The sequence below is a fragment of the Myotis lucifugus genome, unplaced genomic scaffold (assembly GCF_000147115.1).
Source record: "Myotis lucifugus unplaced genomic scaffold, Myoluc2.0 scaffold_91, whole genome shotgun sequence".
In the NCBI taxonomy this organism is placed as follows: Eukaryota; Metazoa; Chordata; class Mammalia; order Chiroptera; family Vespertilionidae; genus Myotis; species Myotis lucifugus.
Genome location: NW_005871139.1, coordinates 82,341 through 99,215, shown reverse-complemented (window position 1 = coordinate 99,215; position 16,875 = coordinate 82,341). Strand labels below are relative to the sequence as shown.

Genomic DNA, 16,875 nt, shown 5'->3' with positions numbered 1-16,875 from the left:
GAGCCAACCTGAATATACTGAAGTTTGGGCTTTATCCCTATGCAGGGTGGAATCTTAAAAGAGTTTCAGAAGAATAATGTTATAAAGAACATGGATGGGACCAGCTGTGGTGTTCAGAATAGAGCAGGGGTGATGAGAATGACAAAAACCAATCAATCACGGGGCATCAGGATGTTAACCAGATGATTAGTTGAGAAAAATCTCAGTTTCCTAATCTGGAAAATGGGCATCACCCTAGCCTCTCTTAACAGGGCTGTTATGAATACCAAATGGAACATAACACATGGCCTGCTGGGCACTTAAAAAACATAGCTGTCATGATGATAGCCAGGGTGTGTCTCTTTGGGCTCTCAAGTCCTCTGAATACGAATGGCAGTGGCTACCCATCTTTCTGGGAAGTGGAGTTTGCTATATCTATTCCTTAGATCTTTGGTTAATACTTCCATTCAGTAGACCCAACACAGGAGGAACAGATGTCAGAAATGACCTTTAAAATTAAGACACTCCAAAATCAAATTTAAGTTGCTTTTGTATAAAAATAACTATCCAGGCTAATGCCAATTGGGTTTGAAACACTGCAATAACAGACTCAGGTATAAATTCAGGAAAACTATTTTCACAATGAAAATGCCACTGCCTTTTTCATTAAGGATGAAATTATGAACATAAAAGACTCAAGATAAATGAGAAATTGTTCCTTTCTCTCATAAATGAAAGGACCTGAATTATTTTGAGATTCTGATTATCAGAAATTGTATAGAAACTAAGCTATAGGATTTTTCAACTGCCTAACAACCACTTCCTATTGGGGTTGACAGCCTCAGACCAAATTTGATGCTCTGCTTTTTAAGTTCCTTTTTCTAATTATTATCAGGGGTCCATGGTCCTATATTTAGAGTCATTATGTAGACATAAAGTTCTACTGAAGATAATGGCACTTTAACACAAAACAATGCTAACTTTTTTCTTTTTGTAAATTTGATCTTAGAAAGAAGATTGACTACACATAAAAATAGTTTATACACATTTACATAAAGATAGTCACATGTATCCATGGTAAAGCTTTACCAACCATTATCTACCCGCTATCACAAAATGAATACATCAGAAATCTGTGCTAATATTCCTATTCTCAACACCAATGATCTATTTAAAAACTGTTTCCTCTTTGGCCCTGGACCAGGTTTTCACATTTACTGTATCACCGGAGGGTGTCTTACCTCTTAAAATTAATTTAAAAAAATACAAAACCCAACAAAATTACCCAAAGGGACTAACAAGAAGAGAGCAAAGGGAGCAAAATAAGACATTATTGATTACTTTGGCCACAGTCAACAGAAACTTTCCAGTCACCAATGGGGCCAAGATAAAGAGAGCAGTCCGAAGTCAAACAAATTAATAGGCTAAGGACAAACATGGAATAGGCATGCAACACACTGGCATAACGCGATGATGGCTGACAGACATTAGCCAGCACGAGTATGGTGTTCAACACTGAAAATGAGTACCATCATGGAACCAAACAGCTGCGAATAAAATCAGGGATTTAAAAGTGAAAAGAAGAAATGAATTCCTGTAAACAGAAGAACAAAGGCCAAGACAACCTGGGGCAGGTCATGGGGTGACCACCAGATAAATCAAGAGACCTGAGTTTTAACCCCTCTTTGATGTTTATCCAACTGGTTTCCTTCAGAATATTTCTTAGCTTTGTAAGCCTCAGAATCTCCATCTGAGCAGAGGAGATTGTGTGACACTCAGAAGTCTCTTCCTGCTCTGATAATAGATGGAGTTTCTGTTTAAATGATAAACATACTTTTTTTTTGAGGCTACTTTTAGTTCACAAAGGGCCTCGAGTTCCCACGCCTGGAATTTCACAGAAGGGAGCCACGCTCAGTCCTCAGTCTGCATGCACTTGGAGCACAGCCCTAAAGCAGGGGTCAAACCAGAGCCTGGAAATGTACAAACAGCTGGGCAGTTGACAGGATACTTGTGACATAGTGTCCACCTCGGCCAGGATCCCTTGTCTCTTCCCTCCCTTGCTCTTCCCACAATCCTGCTCAATGCAAATTAGATACACATTTATAAAAAGAGGTTAGTAGAGCTCATCAGGTGTAAAAGGCAAAGAAAATGTTTGGGGGCAGCAAACAGCACCGTGGGTATCGATAACCAGCATTCCAAAAGCACACCCCGACTGCCCCTGTACAATGAGTAGCCCAGTAATGACACTTTTTTTTGCCATCTTCATAAAATAATCTGAAATGTGAACATATATTTATACCTACAAATATCTCGCATTCTTTATAAAAGGAAAAAAATCTGCTACACACGAGATGTGCAATAATCAATAAATGATCATGGAAATTATACTGCAAGGTTCTCCTACTACATGCTCTCCAGGACTCACACTGCCTGCTGATGGCCATTTCCTCCACCAGATTTAAGGTCCCAGAAGGCAAAAACCATGTTTTGTTCACTGCCTTAGCCATAAAATCTACCTTGCAGGGATCACAAAATAAGTTACCTGTTGAATGTTTGCGAGAAATGCTTTCAAGTAAATACTATATGGTGAAGTATTACACCACTATTAAATGTGGTCTGTGAAGCATTTTTAACTTAACTATTTTAAGTATAGGGAATGTGGATGATGAAAAAGTTCTGGAGATGGATAGTGGTGATGGTTGTACAACACTGTGAATAATGTACTCAATGTCACTGAATTGTACATCTGAAAATGGGTAAAATGGTCAATTTTGTGTTACGTGTATTTTATCACAATGCTTATGAGGCAAGGTAAGTGAAAAGGCAGGAAACTATATGTCTAAACTATATTAAATTACATCTGTGTTTTTAAAAAGCTGGAAAGAAGCACGCTAAAGTATTCATGTTTGTTTTATGTTTGGGCAGTAGCATTAGAGGTAAATTTTGTTTTAGCTGCAATTTTCTGTATTTTCCAAAATATCCACAATGGCTGGCATATAACGCTTATAATCAGAAACAGATGAGGCACAGCAGACATCAGGGACAGGAAGGTCTGGCCACCAGCAGCTTTAACCTGGATGGGGACCGTTCACGTTGCTATGATCCTGATGTGCGTGTATATGACACACATCTGTGCTTGCCTTCCCTGTGCAGAGTCCAAAGGCATGCTGTGGGAGTTCAAATTTTATCTTTATTATATTGGAACGTATTTTTCTTCTTTTTCTTTTTGCTATGCCAGAGAGCATGCATTACAGATTTTCTGCTCTATAAGTATGTTGTATCCAGACTGAGAGGTAATAGGTGGTTGTTTTGGACATACAAGTGCCAAACTGGATCAAAAGTGCACTTGTTCTAGAGGGAAAGGCTCTCAGGACCTGGGACGGGCCCGTCTGAAATGCCTCACAGAGAGGGAGGCATCCAAACAGCCTCTGTAAACACTAAATTCATCCCATTTACAGATAAATTAGAAGCCAGAACTTTGGAGTCACACAGATTCAGCACTGAAGGAACACAAAATACAGACCCAGGATTGCCACCTATGATTGTCATCCTGAGGGCTCCTGGTCTGGTTCCCCACAAATAAATGGGGATCATCATACCTACCCCTTGGGTATTGAATGGGATGATGTTTTCAACTCAGGGAGGCAGGAAACCCAGAGCCTGCTGGCAGCAGGTGCTCAATCCGTGTCACGAGTTCCCTTCCCTTTCCTGCTCCAGATCAAGTGTCTAGTCTGGGAAAACAATAGTGTCGGAGTGACTTGAATGCTAAAAGTGACCAACTATCTATAACTAATAGAGTTAACATGACAGGAGTATAGGAAGATCGTTTCAGCAATCTTCTCATTCACCCCATCCAATTCAGAAGCCTTTATGATACAGTTCAAAACAATTTTCCTGTTCTTTGTTCTCCAGTAACTGGAAAACACTAATCACTATTCTCTGTGAATTTCAAATACCTGAGACCTGAGATCATGAAGCCACCCTTCAGTTTCTTCAACATTCTCCCATTTTTAAATCTTTACGCCTGTGGTTCCTCTGAGCCCTCTGCACGCTCACCCCGCACTGTCAGCTGGGATCCTCTGACTTCCTCGAACAGAGCTGAGCATCCCAGAGTACAGCTCTGGAAAATAAACTAACCGTTATGGTTCTGAAGGTTACATGCCTTTGGGTGGCAGCTGGGGAGGAGGGGGGTGGGGTGCCTCTGAGCCAGATGCCAGATCCCAGGGTGACCAACAGTGCCCTCCACGTCTGCTCCTACAACCTTTGTCCTTTGCCTTGCCTTGTGGTTATCAACATTTGTTTAGCAAGCTGAGTGTCTGGCATCAGATTCCACATCCTGCCAAATCCCTCCAAAAGAGCAGCCCTTATCTTTGCAGATCTCTCCCTTCCTTGATTAGCTCCTCCACTTGAGTGCCTCACTGGGCAAAGGATAATGGAAATTTTCAGCAGTTTGGGGTTTCCTTTGTGCATGTTAAGCTAAGAATTCCAGTATCTTCAGGCTAGAAAGCTGGAGTTCATTCTTTTGAAAAACATGAACTGAGCCCAGCGCTAAAGGCTGGACATTCAAAAAGAAGCCAGTCTTGCCTTTGGAAGAAAAGGATATCCACAGTTACACCACAGCGGTATGTGTTCTAGAACAAAGGTCTGTATGGGTATTACTACAGCAGCACAGCAGGGCAGAGGATCTGCCTGGGCAGGACTCTGGGAGTTAGATAATTCACATATCTCTTCATCAGCGGCTGAGGAATGAATGAGCTGACCCTACACAGTCGGGCGGGGGGGTGGGGTGGGGGGGGGCGTTGATGCTGTTTCTATCTTTTAATGCAGCCTATTGAACAGCATTGCCACTGACCTGCTTTGGTTACTGTGTTTGCTTTCTTCTCCTCCTCACATATTCACCTCTTCAATTTAGTTTCAGAAGAAAACATATGGTGCTTCCATTCTCTCCTGTCTTTCAACCCTGTAATGTTTCCCACCTGGAGAGCTGCTTTGACTACCAGGGAAAGAACTCTGAACTGGCTTAGCTGGAGTAAACAAAAGATGCAGGACTGAGCCTGCTTGCTGAAAGGAGCTAGAAAACGCTGGCTGGAACCATGAACAGAATTGCCCTTTGTGACCAGGCCCTTAGTGGCTCCAGCAGATAAGTGCCCTGTGGATGCCCAGGTGCACCCCACCCGCTGCAGCTGGGACAGTTTACCTTCAAATTCTTTTCTAGCCTTCACCCCTCACCTCACCCACTCTGTCAAGAGTGGTTTTAACCTTTCATAGGCCGTGCAACACTTTGGGACAATCGGGTGGAATTCAGGATCCTCTCCTAGAAAACCTCTCGGAAGCACATAAACGTAAGGTATTGTACATAACTTCTGGGGATGCACAAACCCCGGAGGCCCAAAGACAGCTACCAGGAGGAGCAGGAACCCTGTTCACCTTGGTCTGAGAGTCTATGTGCCAAGCAGCATGGAGACCCCACCTCAAACTCAACTCATCGCCATACTGAATGCTGGGACATTTTCCCACACTCTGCTTGGAACACTGTCCCCAAGTCTTCTGCCCAGGAAACATCTATTCAGCAGCGTCTCACCTCTTGAATGAAAACATTCTGCACCCTAAATCCCCACCCTCCCAGAGAAACTAACTGAACCCTTGATTCTGCCCTACTATGCTCTACAGGTGCTGGTGTCAGAGATCCTATAACATTTATCACCTTCATGCATTTACATGCCTTTCTCCTTCTGCTACACGCAACCTGAGGGCAGGGACTCTAACTTAATTATCTTGTATTTCAGGTTCTGGTAAAGTCCTCATTCTGGAGAAAAACATTCTGTAGAGGGAGGCAGACACAAAACCAGATAATTTAAACACAGAAAATCCAAATGCTGAGCCTGATGGGATGAGTGATTTTTAAGCTAAATTTAGACAGAGGAGCAACAATAAATCAAAGTTAGGAGTGGGCATGCTGGGCAGAGGAGGCAGCAAGGCTTGCAGACAGGAAGGAATGTGAGCAAGGAATAAAGTAACTCAGGATTCGTGATGACTAAAGAGGTAGGCAGAAAGCGGCTGTAAGGAGAGGTGAGGTTAAGGAGGACACTGAATGAGGTCTAAGGGAGCTGGAATTTATTGTGTAAAGGTGGGAAGTCATTGAAAGATTTTTTTTCTACTTAAAAGTAACAAATGATAATTGTAGAGAATGAAGACACAAGTGAGGAAAATTGTAACTCTGCCATATAGAGACAACCACTATTACTATTCTTTCATCTCTGTGTTAGATAAACGTGTTTGTGTGTATGATTTTCATGTTCTTTTAATTCTGCTAATATTTATTAAGCATTTACTAGGTATCAGACATTGTGCTAAATACACCACAGGCATTCTGTCATGTTATTTAATCCTCACAAAAATTCTTAAGGAAAGTTCCTATTGTAATCCTATTTTAAAGAGACAGACATAGGGAAGGGGTGGGGGTTAGTACTACTATGCAAGTCCACACAGCTAATGTGTAGCTGAACTGAGATTTAACACCAAGTTTTCGTACTGCAAAGACTATACACTTACATTTCAAGTTTCATTTATTCTCACTCATTTAATTTATAAGACAAGTGAATAATTTTATCCAATTTTCTCAGAAAACTGCTTTGTGCTCTTGATTAGCCTTGTAATAAAGCGAAAACATAAACCCGGAAAGCACGAACACCTCACTGTACTGTCTTCCCACACAGGGAGCACAGTTAACCCCTGGCGTTCATTTGGATCTTTTTGCAGTCCTAGTAATGTTTGCAGTTTTCTCGTAACCTCAGGAGGGTACATGTTCAGATAGATACTCTGGACAGATTAGTCTGGCAACAGTATGAAGAATGGATTTGAGAAAACCAGATTGGAAGGCTGAAGTATCTGGCCACAATCCAGGTGAGATACACGAAAGCCTAGGACCAAGGCAGTGGTATGTTGGGTGAAGGGGAAAAACTGGACTCAGAACACACAGAAGAAAGACTTTAAAAGACTGGATGGAGCAAAAGAAGAAGCAGGGCAGTGCTGGACAAGAGAGGAGGTAGGGGAGACTGGATGGTGGGTGTTGTTCATTGAGAGACACAACACAGGAAATAGATGCACTGTTCAGAGAGAGAGAGAGAGAGAGAGAGTTAGGGTTGGGAGTGGGGAGAATAATGAGTTCAACTGTGTGCATTAAATCAGCAGACACATTCCAAGTGCCTACTCCATGCTAGGAGCTTGCTGAGTGCAGGGAAGTCAGTGCTGAAACAGACTAAAGAGGTCACAGAACAAGTGGAAGGAGGGTGACAAGGTGAATGAGAGCGAAGGGGGTACAGAGGGGAGGTGGCCTGGAGAGGCATCTGAAGTCCAAGGACAGGCAAGCGCCTATAAACTGTAAGTATGAGTGAGAATGTCCTCAGAATATGTGCACAGTGGAGTGAGAACAGAAGTGGACTGAGGTTGGCACGCTAAGTACACCAGGGTTTTAAGTCGAGCAGAGGAAGCAAGGGACCAAGAAGGAAGTCATATGCAGGAGGAGGAACAAGAGAGCCCAGATCACAGTAGCCAAGAGGGGAACAGAAGGGATGATAACCCATCTTGAGACCATCCTGCCCTTGGATTTCTCAGGAAAATGACTCTTTTTTTTCTTTTAAATCGGAGGTCGCTCAATTTTAAATATTAATCAAAATCACATCAAAAGTCCATGATGAGGGTAAGAATTTACATCTCTTGGCTGCCTCTCAGAGCTTTAGCCACCAGCTATTTGGAGTTAATGATTAATATTCAGTAGGAAGTAAATTTATAATCATGTGCCTGCCATTCAAATGTGAAAAGAAATGTTTTCTGTTCAGTACACCCAATAATACATTAATATTTCTCCAGTTTAAAATACATTTATGAATAATTTTATATATTTTATAAATTTCCTGGCAAGAATGATAATAGAACAATCTATTTTCATTGCTACATGAAACAAAAAAAGAGAAATGAAAGGTTCAGTTAATCAAGGGACTTAATATGCTTTATAATAAATATCAAACAGTCATTACTTGGGCTATATAAAGGATGGCTGAGGTCAAAAGATTATTATAATAGCAAGCGTTTATACCCATATTTATTCTCTGTCAGTAGCTTACATTTGCATAAGAAGTTTCTTTTATTCATGAATTTTTTAACCACATTAGAATGCTAAAAATCAAATTTGTTTTTCCTGATTTATATATGAGCAGTAATAAGATTTTTGTAATGATTAAGAGTAGTAACAATCAAATAAATAAAAAACATTAGCCCTTCCAAGGTACCAACAGACAGATATGAAAATAAATGGCCTTCGCTGCCTTAGGCAAATGTGGTTTGGAGAGCACCAGGATCTGAAATGATTACGGTGGCAGTGTGTGAGAAGCCAGGAAAGGCACAATAATGGGAAATCTACATCTTTTGTCATCCCTGTCTACAGGATGTGTGCATATGTATTTGTGCACAACGTGCACACTCGAATTGATGGTATCCCGATCATAAGAAGAGATGCAATAACGTCAAGACTGTCACAGAGAGACCTGGGTCAGAAGGATTTGCAAGATCAAGCCCCCTTCACAACCACCTAGAACTGGGAGTCACAACTAGTCAAGACTAATAAAACGCATTTAACAACCCAAAAATGGCTTTGGGTGATTCTTCCTAAATTGACAGAAAACCGTATTTTTAGCAAACCATAGTTAAAATGTCAGATCTGCCCGTGACTTGGTGAAATGTAAAAGACAATTATTAATCACCGGCTAGTGTGGGGTGGACAGAGGGCTGGACCGGGTATGCTGACTCAGGTTGATGCTCCTTCTCATGGTAGCCTCTAATCTTGGAAGGTTTCCAGTAAACTATAGCACCAGCTACAAAAATAAGACCATAAATAAACAACACATCAAGTTAAATGTTTCCCTGTAGATCACAGTAAAAACAGTGGAGATACAATCAAAACATCCAAGTGCACAGTTTGCGCCACACTGTGATGGTGTGTGAAAATAGGACAGGAAAATAATCTTCACTGGGTCACAGCCATGATCTAGATAGACAGTGGTCGGCAAACTCATTAGTCAACAGAGCCAAATATCAACAGTACAACGACTGAAATTTCTTTTGAGAGCCAAATTTTTTAAACTATATAGGTAGGTACATTGTTATTAACTTAATTAGGGTACTCCTTACACTTAGGAAGAGCCACACTCAAGGGGCCAAAGAGCCGCATGTGGCTCTCGAGCCGCAGTTTACCGACCACGGATCTATCAGGTCCTGCCTCCCAGGCAATGAGCAGCAACAACATCCCCGTCCTCCTGTTTCCCCCTACTTCTCGGCCCACCTTCAGAAGCTGTGACAAATTTGGGTTTCTAGAATCCTGGAGCAACCTTCCCCTGGTTCAGCAAATTATAACTCATGCATCTTTCCCTACTGCCTTTTCCTGTCTGTACCATTCAGCATCCATCAAGCCCCTCCTAAGATTGGTGAATATTCTGAAATTATTACATGGAAAGTTCTGGAAAGCTTTTGAAAATTTAAAGTGTAAAGCAAATACTCAAATACTACTAGCTCATTATAGGTGTTATTAATATACAATTACGAAATCAGCAAGCTGGGAGGAATCTTGGATATATTTTAATCTAAACTTCTCGTTTTACAGATAAGGGAACTATGATGCTGTGTTCACTTATCACCAAAATAACAACTGACACAAAGTAATCTAACGACGCATTCATTAAGGCACACCTTAATTATACATTTCTATGTTTTAATGTTGTAAGAGGTTAATCATCTAAATCCAGGATGCTAATGATATTGTGTATCTCTTAATTTGTAATCATGTGCAGCTTGAGAGCAATACTTAAACTGTTTAAAACCTGCTTCTTTCATGGAACCCAATTTCACATTTTGTTGTTATTGATGGCATCAACATGCCTCACATACATTATTTTTGAACAACTGTATAAATGTGAAAGATTTCTGAATTCTTTTTCTCTCTTCTCTGCAACTGAATCAGTGGCAAGATGAAAAGCGGACCCCCACTGACTTCCATGGGGAAAGCCCTCTGGGAACGGGCAGGACAAAGATACTCTGTGAGGCTACCCTTTTCCTAAGATGTGCTCTGCTTTTAAAAAGATGTACGTATCATTTTACATTTACTAAACAAAAATCTTCCACCATTATGTTTAACAAGCCAAGTCAAAAGTAAATTCATAAACAAATAATTTTATTTTTCAATTTTGTGGCCTCAACTTCTACTTCTTATATGTAGATTTAAGTTGGTAGAATCAGTCTATGAAACATTCCAGATACTTTTGAGGGGCAAAGGTAAGCAAGCTCATTTCTTAGAACATACAGCTTATCTATGTAGGTATGGGAAACCATTCAGATGCGAATACAACCCGAGACCAGTGGTAACCAGGTGGCATGTGCTGTGTAAGGCCGGAGTCTATTCTGACTAGTTGATGCCTGTGCCATACTGGCTGTTAAATATTTTTTATTTCACTTCTGCAATAAACCATAATGTTAACAGACATTATCAGGTGCTGTCATTTTTTTTTCTTTCTCTGTATATTCTCATTTTCTTCTGGCAAGCAAACAATACTTATGCAATTAAACAAATGTGATATTAAATAGCCTGAGTTACAGAATGCTCCGTACTCCCTGTAAGGATCTTAATATACATTATGCCAGTCTATAGCACATCTTGCTATCATTAAAGCAAAGAAATTTATTGACAGATAAGGAAGGACAGCCAGTTTAAAAAGCAGACATGATAAACTTTTAATCAAACAGTGTCAATTATGTCATTACTGCAGAGTAAGCAAGAAAAATACAGTAATTAGTGTTTTCCCTGAAGAAGTCTCAAAAGAAAGAGATCAACATTCAAATAAGTCAGGAACCATGACAATTTCCTTGCATAAAGGTTTCCACAATTTCCAAAGCTAATTTAGAGGAAGAGATTAAGAATGCATCCTCACTGTAATTTGCCCCTCAGAGCCAATATTTATATTTAAGAATGTTGATGACCAAACCATAACATAGAAAATGTAATGAAATGAAATAACACAACATAGTACTTTTTTTTATTAAAATAAAATAAATGCTTTCCTACTAACTCCTGGTTAATTAACTGTAAAAGCTGTAACAAACTATGGCCAAGTGCACTTCTATGGCTTTGCGCTCCAACAATACTAAGCTTTATGGGCCTGGGTATAGCTATGAAATGAGTATTTAATGAAAACATGGCCTGCCAGCCAAATTTCAGCATGTGCCCCTGTCTAGGAAACAATGAAGATATGCCATTTCTTATAAATTATCCTCTATAATAATAAAGTGCAATATGATAATTAGACCGGACGTAGCCGGGGCCAGAGGGAAGCAGCCCAGGTCCCGGGTGCCTGCCGGTGGCCGGAGAGGGAAGCCTGGGTCCTGGGTGTCTGCCGGCGGCCAGAGCAAAGCCCGGGACCTGGGGGCCTGCCAGTGGCAGGAGCAAAGCCTGGGTCTCAGGTGCCAGAGGGAAACCAGTGCTGGCAGCCAGGGGAAGGAAGGCCTACTCTTGCATGAATTTTTGTGCATTGGGCCACTAGTATATAATAAAAGCCTAATATGCAAATTGACCGAATGGCGGAACAACCAGTGGAACGACCGAACAACTGGTGGCTATGATGAGCACTGACCACGAGGGGGCAGATGCTCAATGCAGGAGCTGCTCCCAGCCCGCAGGCTCCAGGACAGCCAAGGCGGGTGCCAGCGGGGGGCCCCCCCGATTGCCCTGCAGAGGTAGGCAACCAGCGGCAGCAGCAGGGGATGGAGCTGGTGAGCGGGCGGGGCCAGGTCGGCCAAGGTGGGTGCCAGCAGGAGCCCCTCAATCGCCCCGCCGGTCACCCCACAGATTGGCCCTGATCACCAGCCAGGTCTAGGGACCCTACCCGTGTACAAATTTCGTGCACCAGGCCTCTAGTAGCTAATAAAAATGGTAGTTTTAAAAACATCACTTAGACTTGTGGAGGGCCCCCTGCCAGGGAAGGTGCCATGGGCTTTCTTTTAAGTTCATGTTGACTGAACCCAAGACGTAGGCACAGCCTTGTCTTGGGGACATATCTAACCAAGAGGTGAGAATGCCTCAGTTCTACTCTTCAAAGCCCAGGTGCCAGGGAGTGGGTTTTTGATATGTAAATCCAGCCAAGCACCAGGAATGAATAGGACTCTCCTCCCTCTGACTGGCCCCGCCCTGTGGGAGGGGCCCTGAGGTGGAGCCAGGACTGCTCATCAGGCCCACCAGCTGGGCCGCCCAGAACTGATGTAACTTCCTGGTATTTGGGTATAAATTAAACACGTGGTTCCGGTGCTGGGCCCCCAGTCTGTCCCTCCATCAGAGGGCAGAAGCCCACCCAGTCCCAGCTTCTTCTACTTTTGTGTTTTGTCTCTTTATTTCATTTTTCAATCCCAAGCGCCTCTACTCAAAGAACCAGTTCATTTCTCTTTTGGCGCTGGTCATGGGAAGAGAGAACATACCCCCATGTAGACTTTATTTTTAAAAAATGATTAAACATCTTTGGAGATATAGATGTGTTTATGTTTAGACTTCCCTGTAACATTTGCTTAAATAATTTCTTTATAACACTGCTGGTTATATTCAGGATAAATATGGATCCCCAGAAGAAATGAGTTCAAATTATTTCAGTGAACTTCAAAATTATGGAAATAAGATGCATCAACCACCAGGCAGTTGGGTTGTTTAATCACAAATTACTCTCTATTTTCCAACAGCTGAAATGATTTTTGGTTACTGCCTGTATGCTTTGCCCAAGGAAGGCAGAGTCATCATCAGCTTCTTCAAGTGCCCCCTTATTGGGAATGAAAAAGCTGGGAAACGTCCTGTGTGCTTCATTCACCCCAAGTCAAGCCCACAGAAAATGCTCTCAAAGTCCACTTTTCAAGGTATCAGTATGCTTAACATTAAATAACAATCTATAATAATATGCAAATTGACCAAATGACTAACAGCAGAACGACCGACCACGCTACGACACATACTGGCGCCAGGCCAGCCAAGGCGGGTGCCATGGGATTGGTTGGGGGGCCCCACGATCGCCCCTCAAAGGAAGGCCCAGGTCACTGGCAGGCAGGGAGAATAATGGGGGGGAGCTCCACAATCATTCCAAAGAGGGAGGCCCAGGCCACCCTCTGCGGACAACTGATCAGGGGGCTCTGTGGAACCGGGGAGCCAGGGGTATGTGGCCGTGAATGCGGATGCGGGCAGCACCAGACCAAGGGGGATGTAGGCGGGGGGCAGGGCCAGGGCTGCAAGAGCCGGGGCTGGGAAGCCAGCAGCAAGGGAAGGAAGGCCTACCCTTGCAAGAATTTCGTGCATTGGGTCTCTAGTAATAAAACTAAAAAGCTGAAGCTGGCCCTGTCTAAGAAACAATGAAGAGATGCCATTTCTTATAAATTATCCTCTATAATAATAAAAGTGTAATATGCTCAGTGTAAAAGTGTAATATGCTCAGTGTAATATGCATGGCTCAGTGACTAAATGTCGACCTAGAAACCAGGAGGTCATGGTTGGATTTCCAGTCAGGGCACTTGCTCAAGTTGCTGGTTCCATCCCCAGTGTGTGTGTGTGTGTGTGTGTGTGTGTGTGTGTATGTATCTGGGGGGAGGCAGCCAATCAATAATTTTCTCTCATCATTGATGTTTCTATCTCTCTTTCCCCACTCCCTTCTTCCCTGAAATCAATAAAAATATTTTTTAAATAAAAAGCTGAAGCTGTGGTTGAGGAACCTGGGATGTAGGCTGAACAAATAAAATCTAAGATTAAAAAAATTAAAATGAATAAGCAAATATTACAGAGTAGGAGGAAGAAAGAAGGAATGCAGAACAAGGTGTTAATTTTGGTCATGAGCACTCTCTCCTTGGGCACACGAATGGCTTTTCCATCTGGTCAAGTGTTTGAGAAGGCTAAATTTAAAACAGCAAGTTTACCACAGTTGAACACACTTTACCATACATGGTGAATGGGATTAGAGCAACTCTAAAATATGGCCAGCAAACCTTTCTAACTCCTCTTATTAGGTGGTGGAGGCTATGTACTAGTAGCCTCCCCTTGATTCGGAGCAGGCTTGCATTGCTTCCTCTAAGAGAGGATGATGGAAATGCTGCTTGTGACTTCCAAGGCTGAATCCATAAGAGACCATGCACTTTCTGTCTGTGCACTGGAATACTAACTAGTCTCTGAGTCTAGTTAAGTCCCACTACCCTGAGGCCACCATGCCGAAAAGGCCACATGTGGTCACTCTGATGAACAGCCCCAACTGAGCCCAGCCTTCCAGACAACCCTGCCACGGTCAGAGAAACACGAGTGAAGACCATCTGACAGCTCAACACTACGGGGTGAGCCCAGGCTGAATCTGCGCAAAACCACAAGATATAGAAGAAAATGGCTGTTGCTTTAGTAAGTCACTAAGCTTTAGGATAATTTGCTAGGCAGCATAGAAAACCACAGACTTTGGAAGGGACTTTAACGATCTGCTGGTGAAACACTGCTTTTGAGCAAACTGAGATCCAGACTGGTTAGGTGTCCAAGGTCACTAGCGAGCAATCAGGTTAAAACTAGAATCCAGATCTCCAGGCTCCCAGCTCTGCTTTGTCAAAGAGCCCATCTTGGTTCCATCACATCCCACCGCCACCCTTTCACTGTTACTGTGTGAACTCAGGCCGTGATCTCTGAAGTTGTATCTTCTACCTATCCTTAAAAGTTAAGGATAGTTCTGACATGTTTCCTTTCTTATGCCTTTATCTTAAAAACATTTTCCTTGGGTGAAATAGGGAAAGAATTACTATTTGGAGAGTATGGAATAAAACTTCAAACCAAAATTTGCTTCACTATGTAGACAGTAGTGTTAACTACAAAAAAGTATATGTAAGATTTCACCTCTTTACTTCCATTTCAGGAGAAATATCTTCAGGTAAACTACACCTCTGGCACTTATATAAGTCAATGTTTTGCTCCAACTATATGACTTTTTTATTAGATTTAGTATCATAGTTCTTAAGTTTATTTCTTCAGTCAGCCAAAAACACACTAAAAGGCAACCCTGAGCTTCTTCCCAAGGTTAGCTTACTATTATTATTATTTTTGTACCAAGGTTAGCTTTTTGTATGAGCAGTTTACAGGAAACCTTTTATGTATTCTTTAGGCTCTATATGAACCTGAAATTGCAGATTAACAATTAAGTTTTGTCACTGAGTATTTAAGTCTTTTAGATACTGTGTTCATTAAACTATTAATCAGTGAAGAAAAGAACACAATTCCAAAGATAAACAAGTTCTGGCAGCCATTGGAAAAGGAAAAGTAGGTAAGATATTGGTATGCAAGCAACTGGCTCCTCTGTAAGTATCTAGAGATTATATGGCCATGAATGGCTGACTGATTTGGAGAATAATCAGTATCTAACATTTTCCCCCTGAAGAAACTTTACTCTAAATTTGCATGGAATATGATCAAGATTTTTGAAAATCAAGTTTATTATCTGATAGATATCCTCCTCTTCCCTCAACAGACTTATATTCTCCATATTCTATCACCAATACAAAAAAAGAGATCCCTCAAATGCCTTAAAATGGGAATGCCTTGTCCTGCCAATGAATTATCCTGAGAAAACATATTTTCAAATGCATGGCTGCACCCCAGGAATCAGAAGAATTCTATCACATTAAAAAGGTTTTTCCAAATTTGCAAACTTATATAAACTTGCAGGATATTTATTAAACCAAATTCAAAATGGCAGATTGTAATCCAAAGAAACAAACATCTCAGAATTACTCAAGGTGAAATGCTGATGACAACTTTAAAAATATTTCTGAATATCTCATGAACATGACATAAATTAGGCCATTTTCCTGTAAATATACTGTTTCCTATTTTCAAATAATTGTCTTTAGTTACACATTTTGCTGTTCTGCTTCTTTGATGTTAAAATTGCGACTCCAGTTCAAATGAAACTATTGTATTTACAAGGCATTCTAGGTCCAGGATGTTATAGACAAGGCTCTATTTCAACTTGCAATTCAAAATCTTTCAAAGCAGTTTAACATCCACTCTATCATTTTATTCTCACAAAACATCTGACACGGTACCACTACTAAATACTATAATGATTTTAAGATAACTTGAGACTACCCAAAGCAATCTATAGATTCAATGCAATACCTATCAAAATACCAGTGGCATTTTTCACAGAACTAGAATAATCCAAAAATTTGTATGGAAACACACACACACACACACACACCCGAAAAAAAAAAAAAAAACACCACAAAGCAAAAATAAACACAAAAAACTGAGGAGACACAGCAATCTTGAGAAAGAAGAACAAAGTTAGAGGTATCATGCTACCTGATATCAAACTATATTACAGGGCTATAGGAATCATAACAGCATGGTACTGGCATAAAAACAAACATATAGATCAATGAAGCAGAATAGAGAGCCCAGAAATAAACCCACAGCTATATGATCAATTAATCTATGACAAAGGAGGCAAGAATATACAATGAGGTAAAAAGACAGTCTCTTAAATAAATGGTGATGGAAAAACTACATGCAAAAAAATAAAACTAGACCACTGTCTTACATAATATATAAAAATAAACTCAAAATAGATTAAAGACTTACATGTAAGACCAGAAATCACAAAACTTCTAGAAGAAAAGACAGGCAGTAAACTCTGACACTGCTCTTAGTAATATCCTTTTGGATTATCTCCTCAGGCAAGGAAAACAAAAGAAAAAATAAACAAATGGGACTACATCAAACTAAAAAGTGTTTGTACAGCAAAGGAAACCGTCAGCAAAACAAAAAGACAACCTACTGAATGGGAGAAGATATTCCCCAGT

At 41.2% G+C, this 16,875-nt stretch overlaps 1 protein-coding gene across 2 annotated transcripts in view; it reads right to left on the bottom strand.

Moving 5' to 3' along the window:
- The window catches only part of ANO6 (anoctamin 6), a 172,895-nt gene that overhangs the window by 143,228 nt on the left and 12,792 nt on the right, over nucleotides 1-16,875 (bottom strand). The window contains exon 1 of one of the 2 annotated variants that reach the window (XM_023756270.1): nucleotides 5,684-5,708. The exons of the other annotated variant lie outside the window; for it this stretch is intronic. Coding sequence (XP_023612038.1) covers nucleotides 5,684-5,693 — 10 coding nt within the window. The 5' untranslated portion in view covers nucleotides 5,694-5,708. Of the gene's footprint in view, nucleotides 1-5,683; nucleotides 5,709-16,875 lie in introns of those variants that run through there. 2 annotated transcript variants of the gene reach the window in all.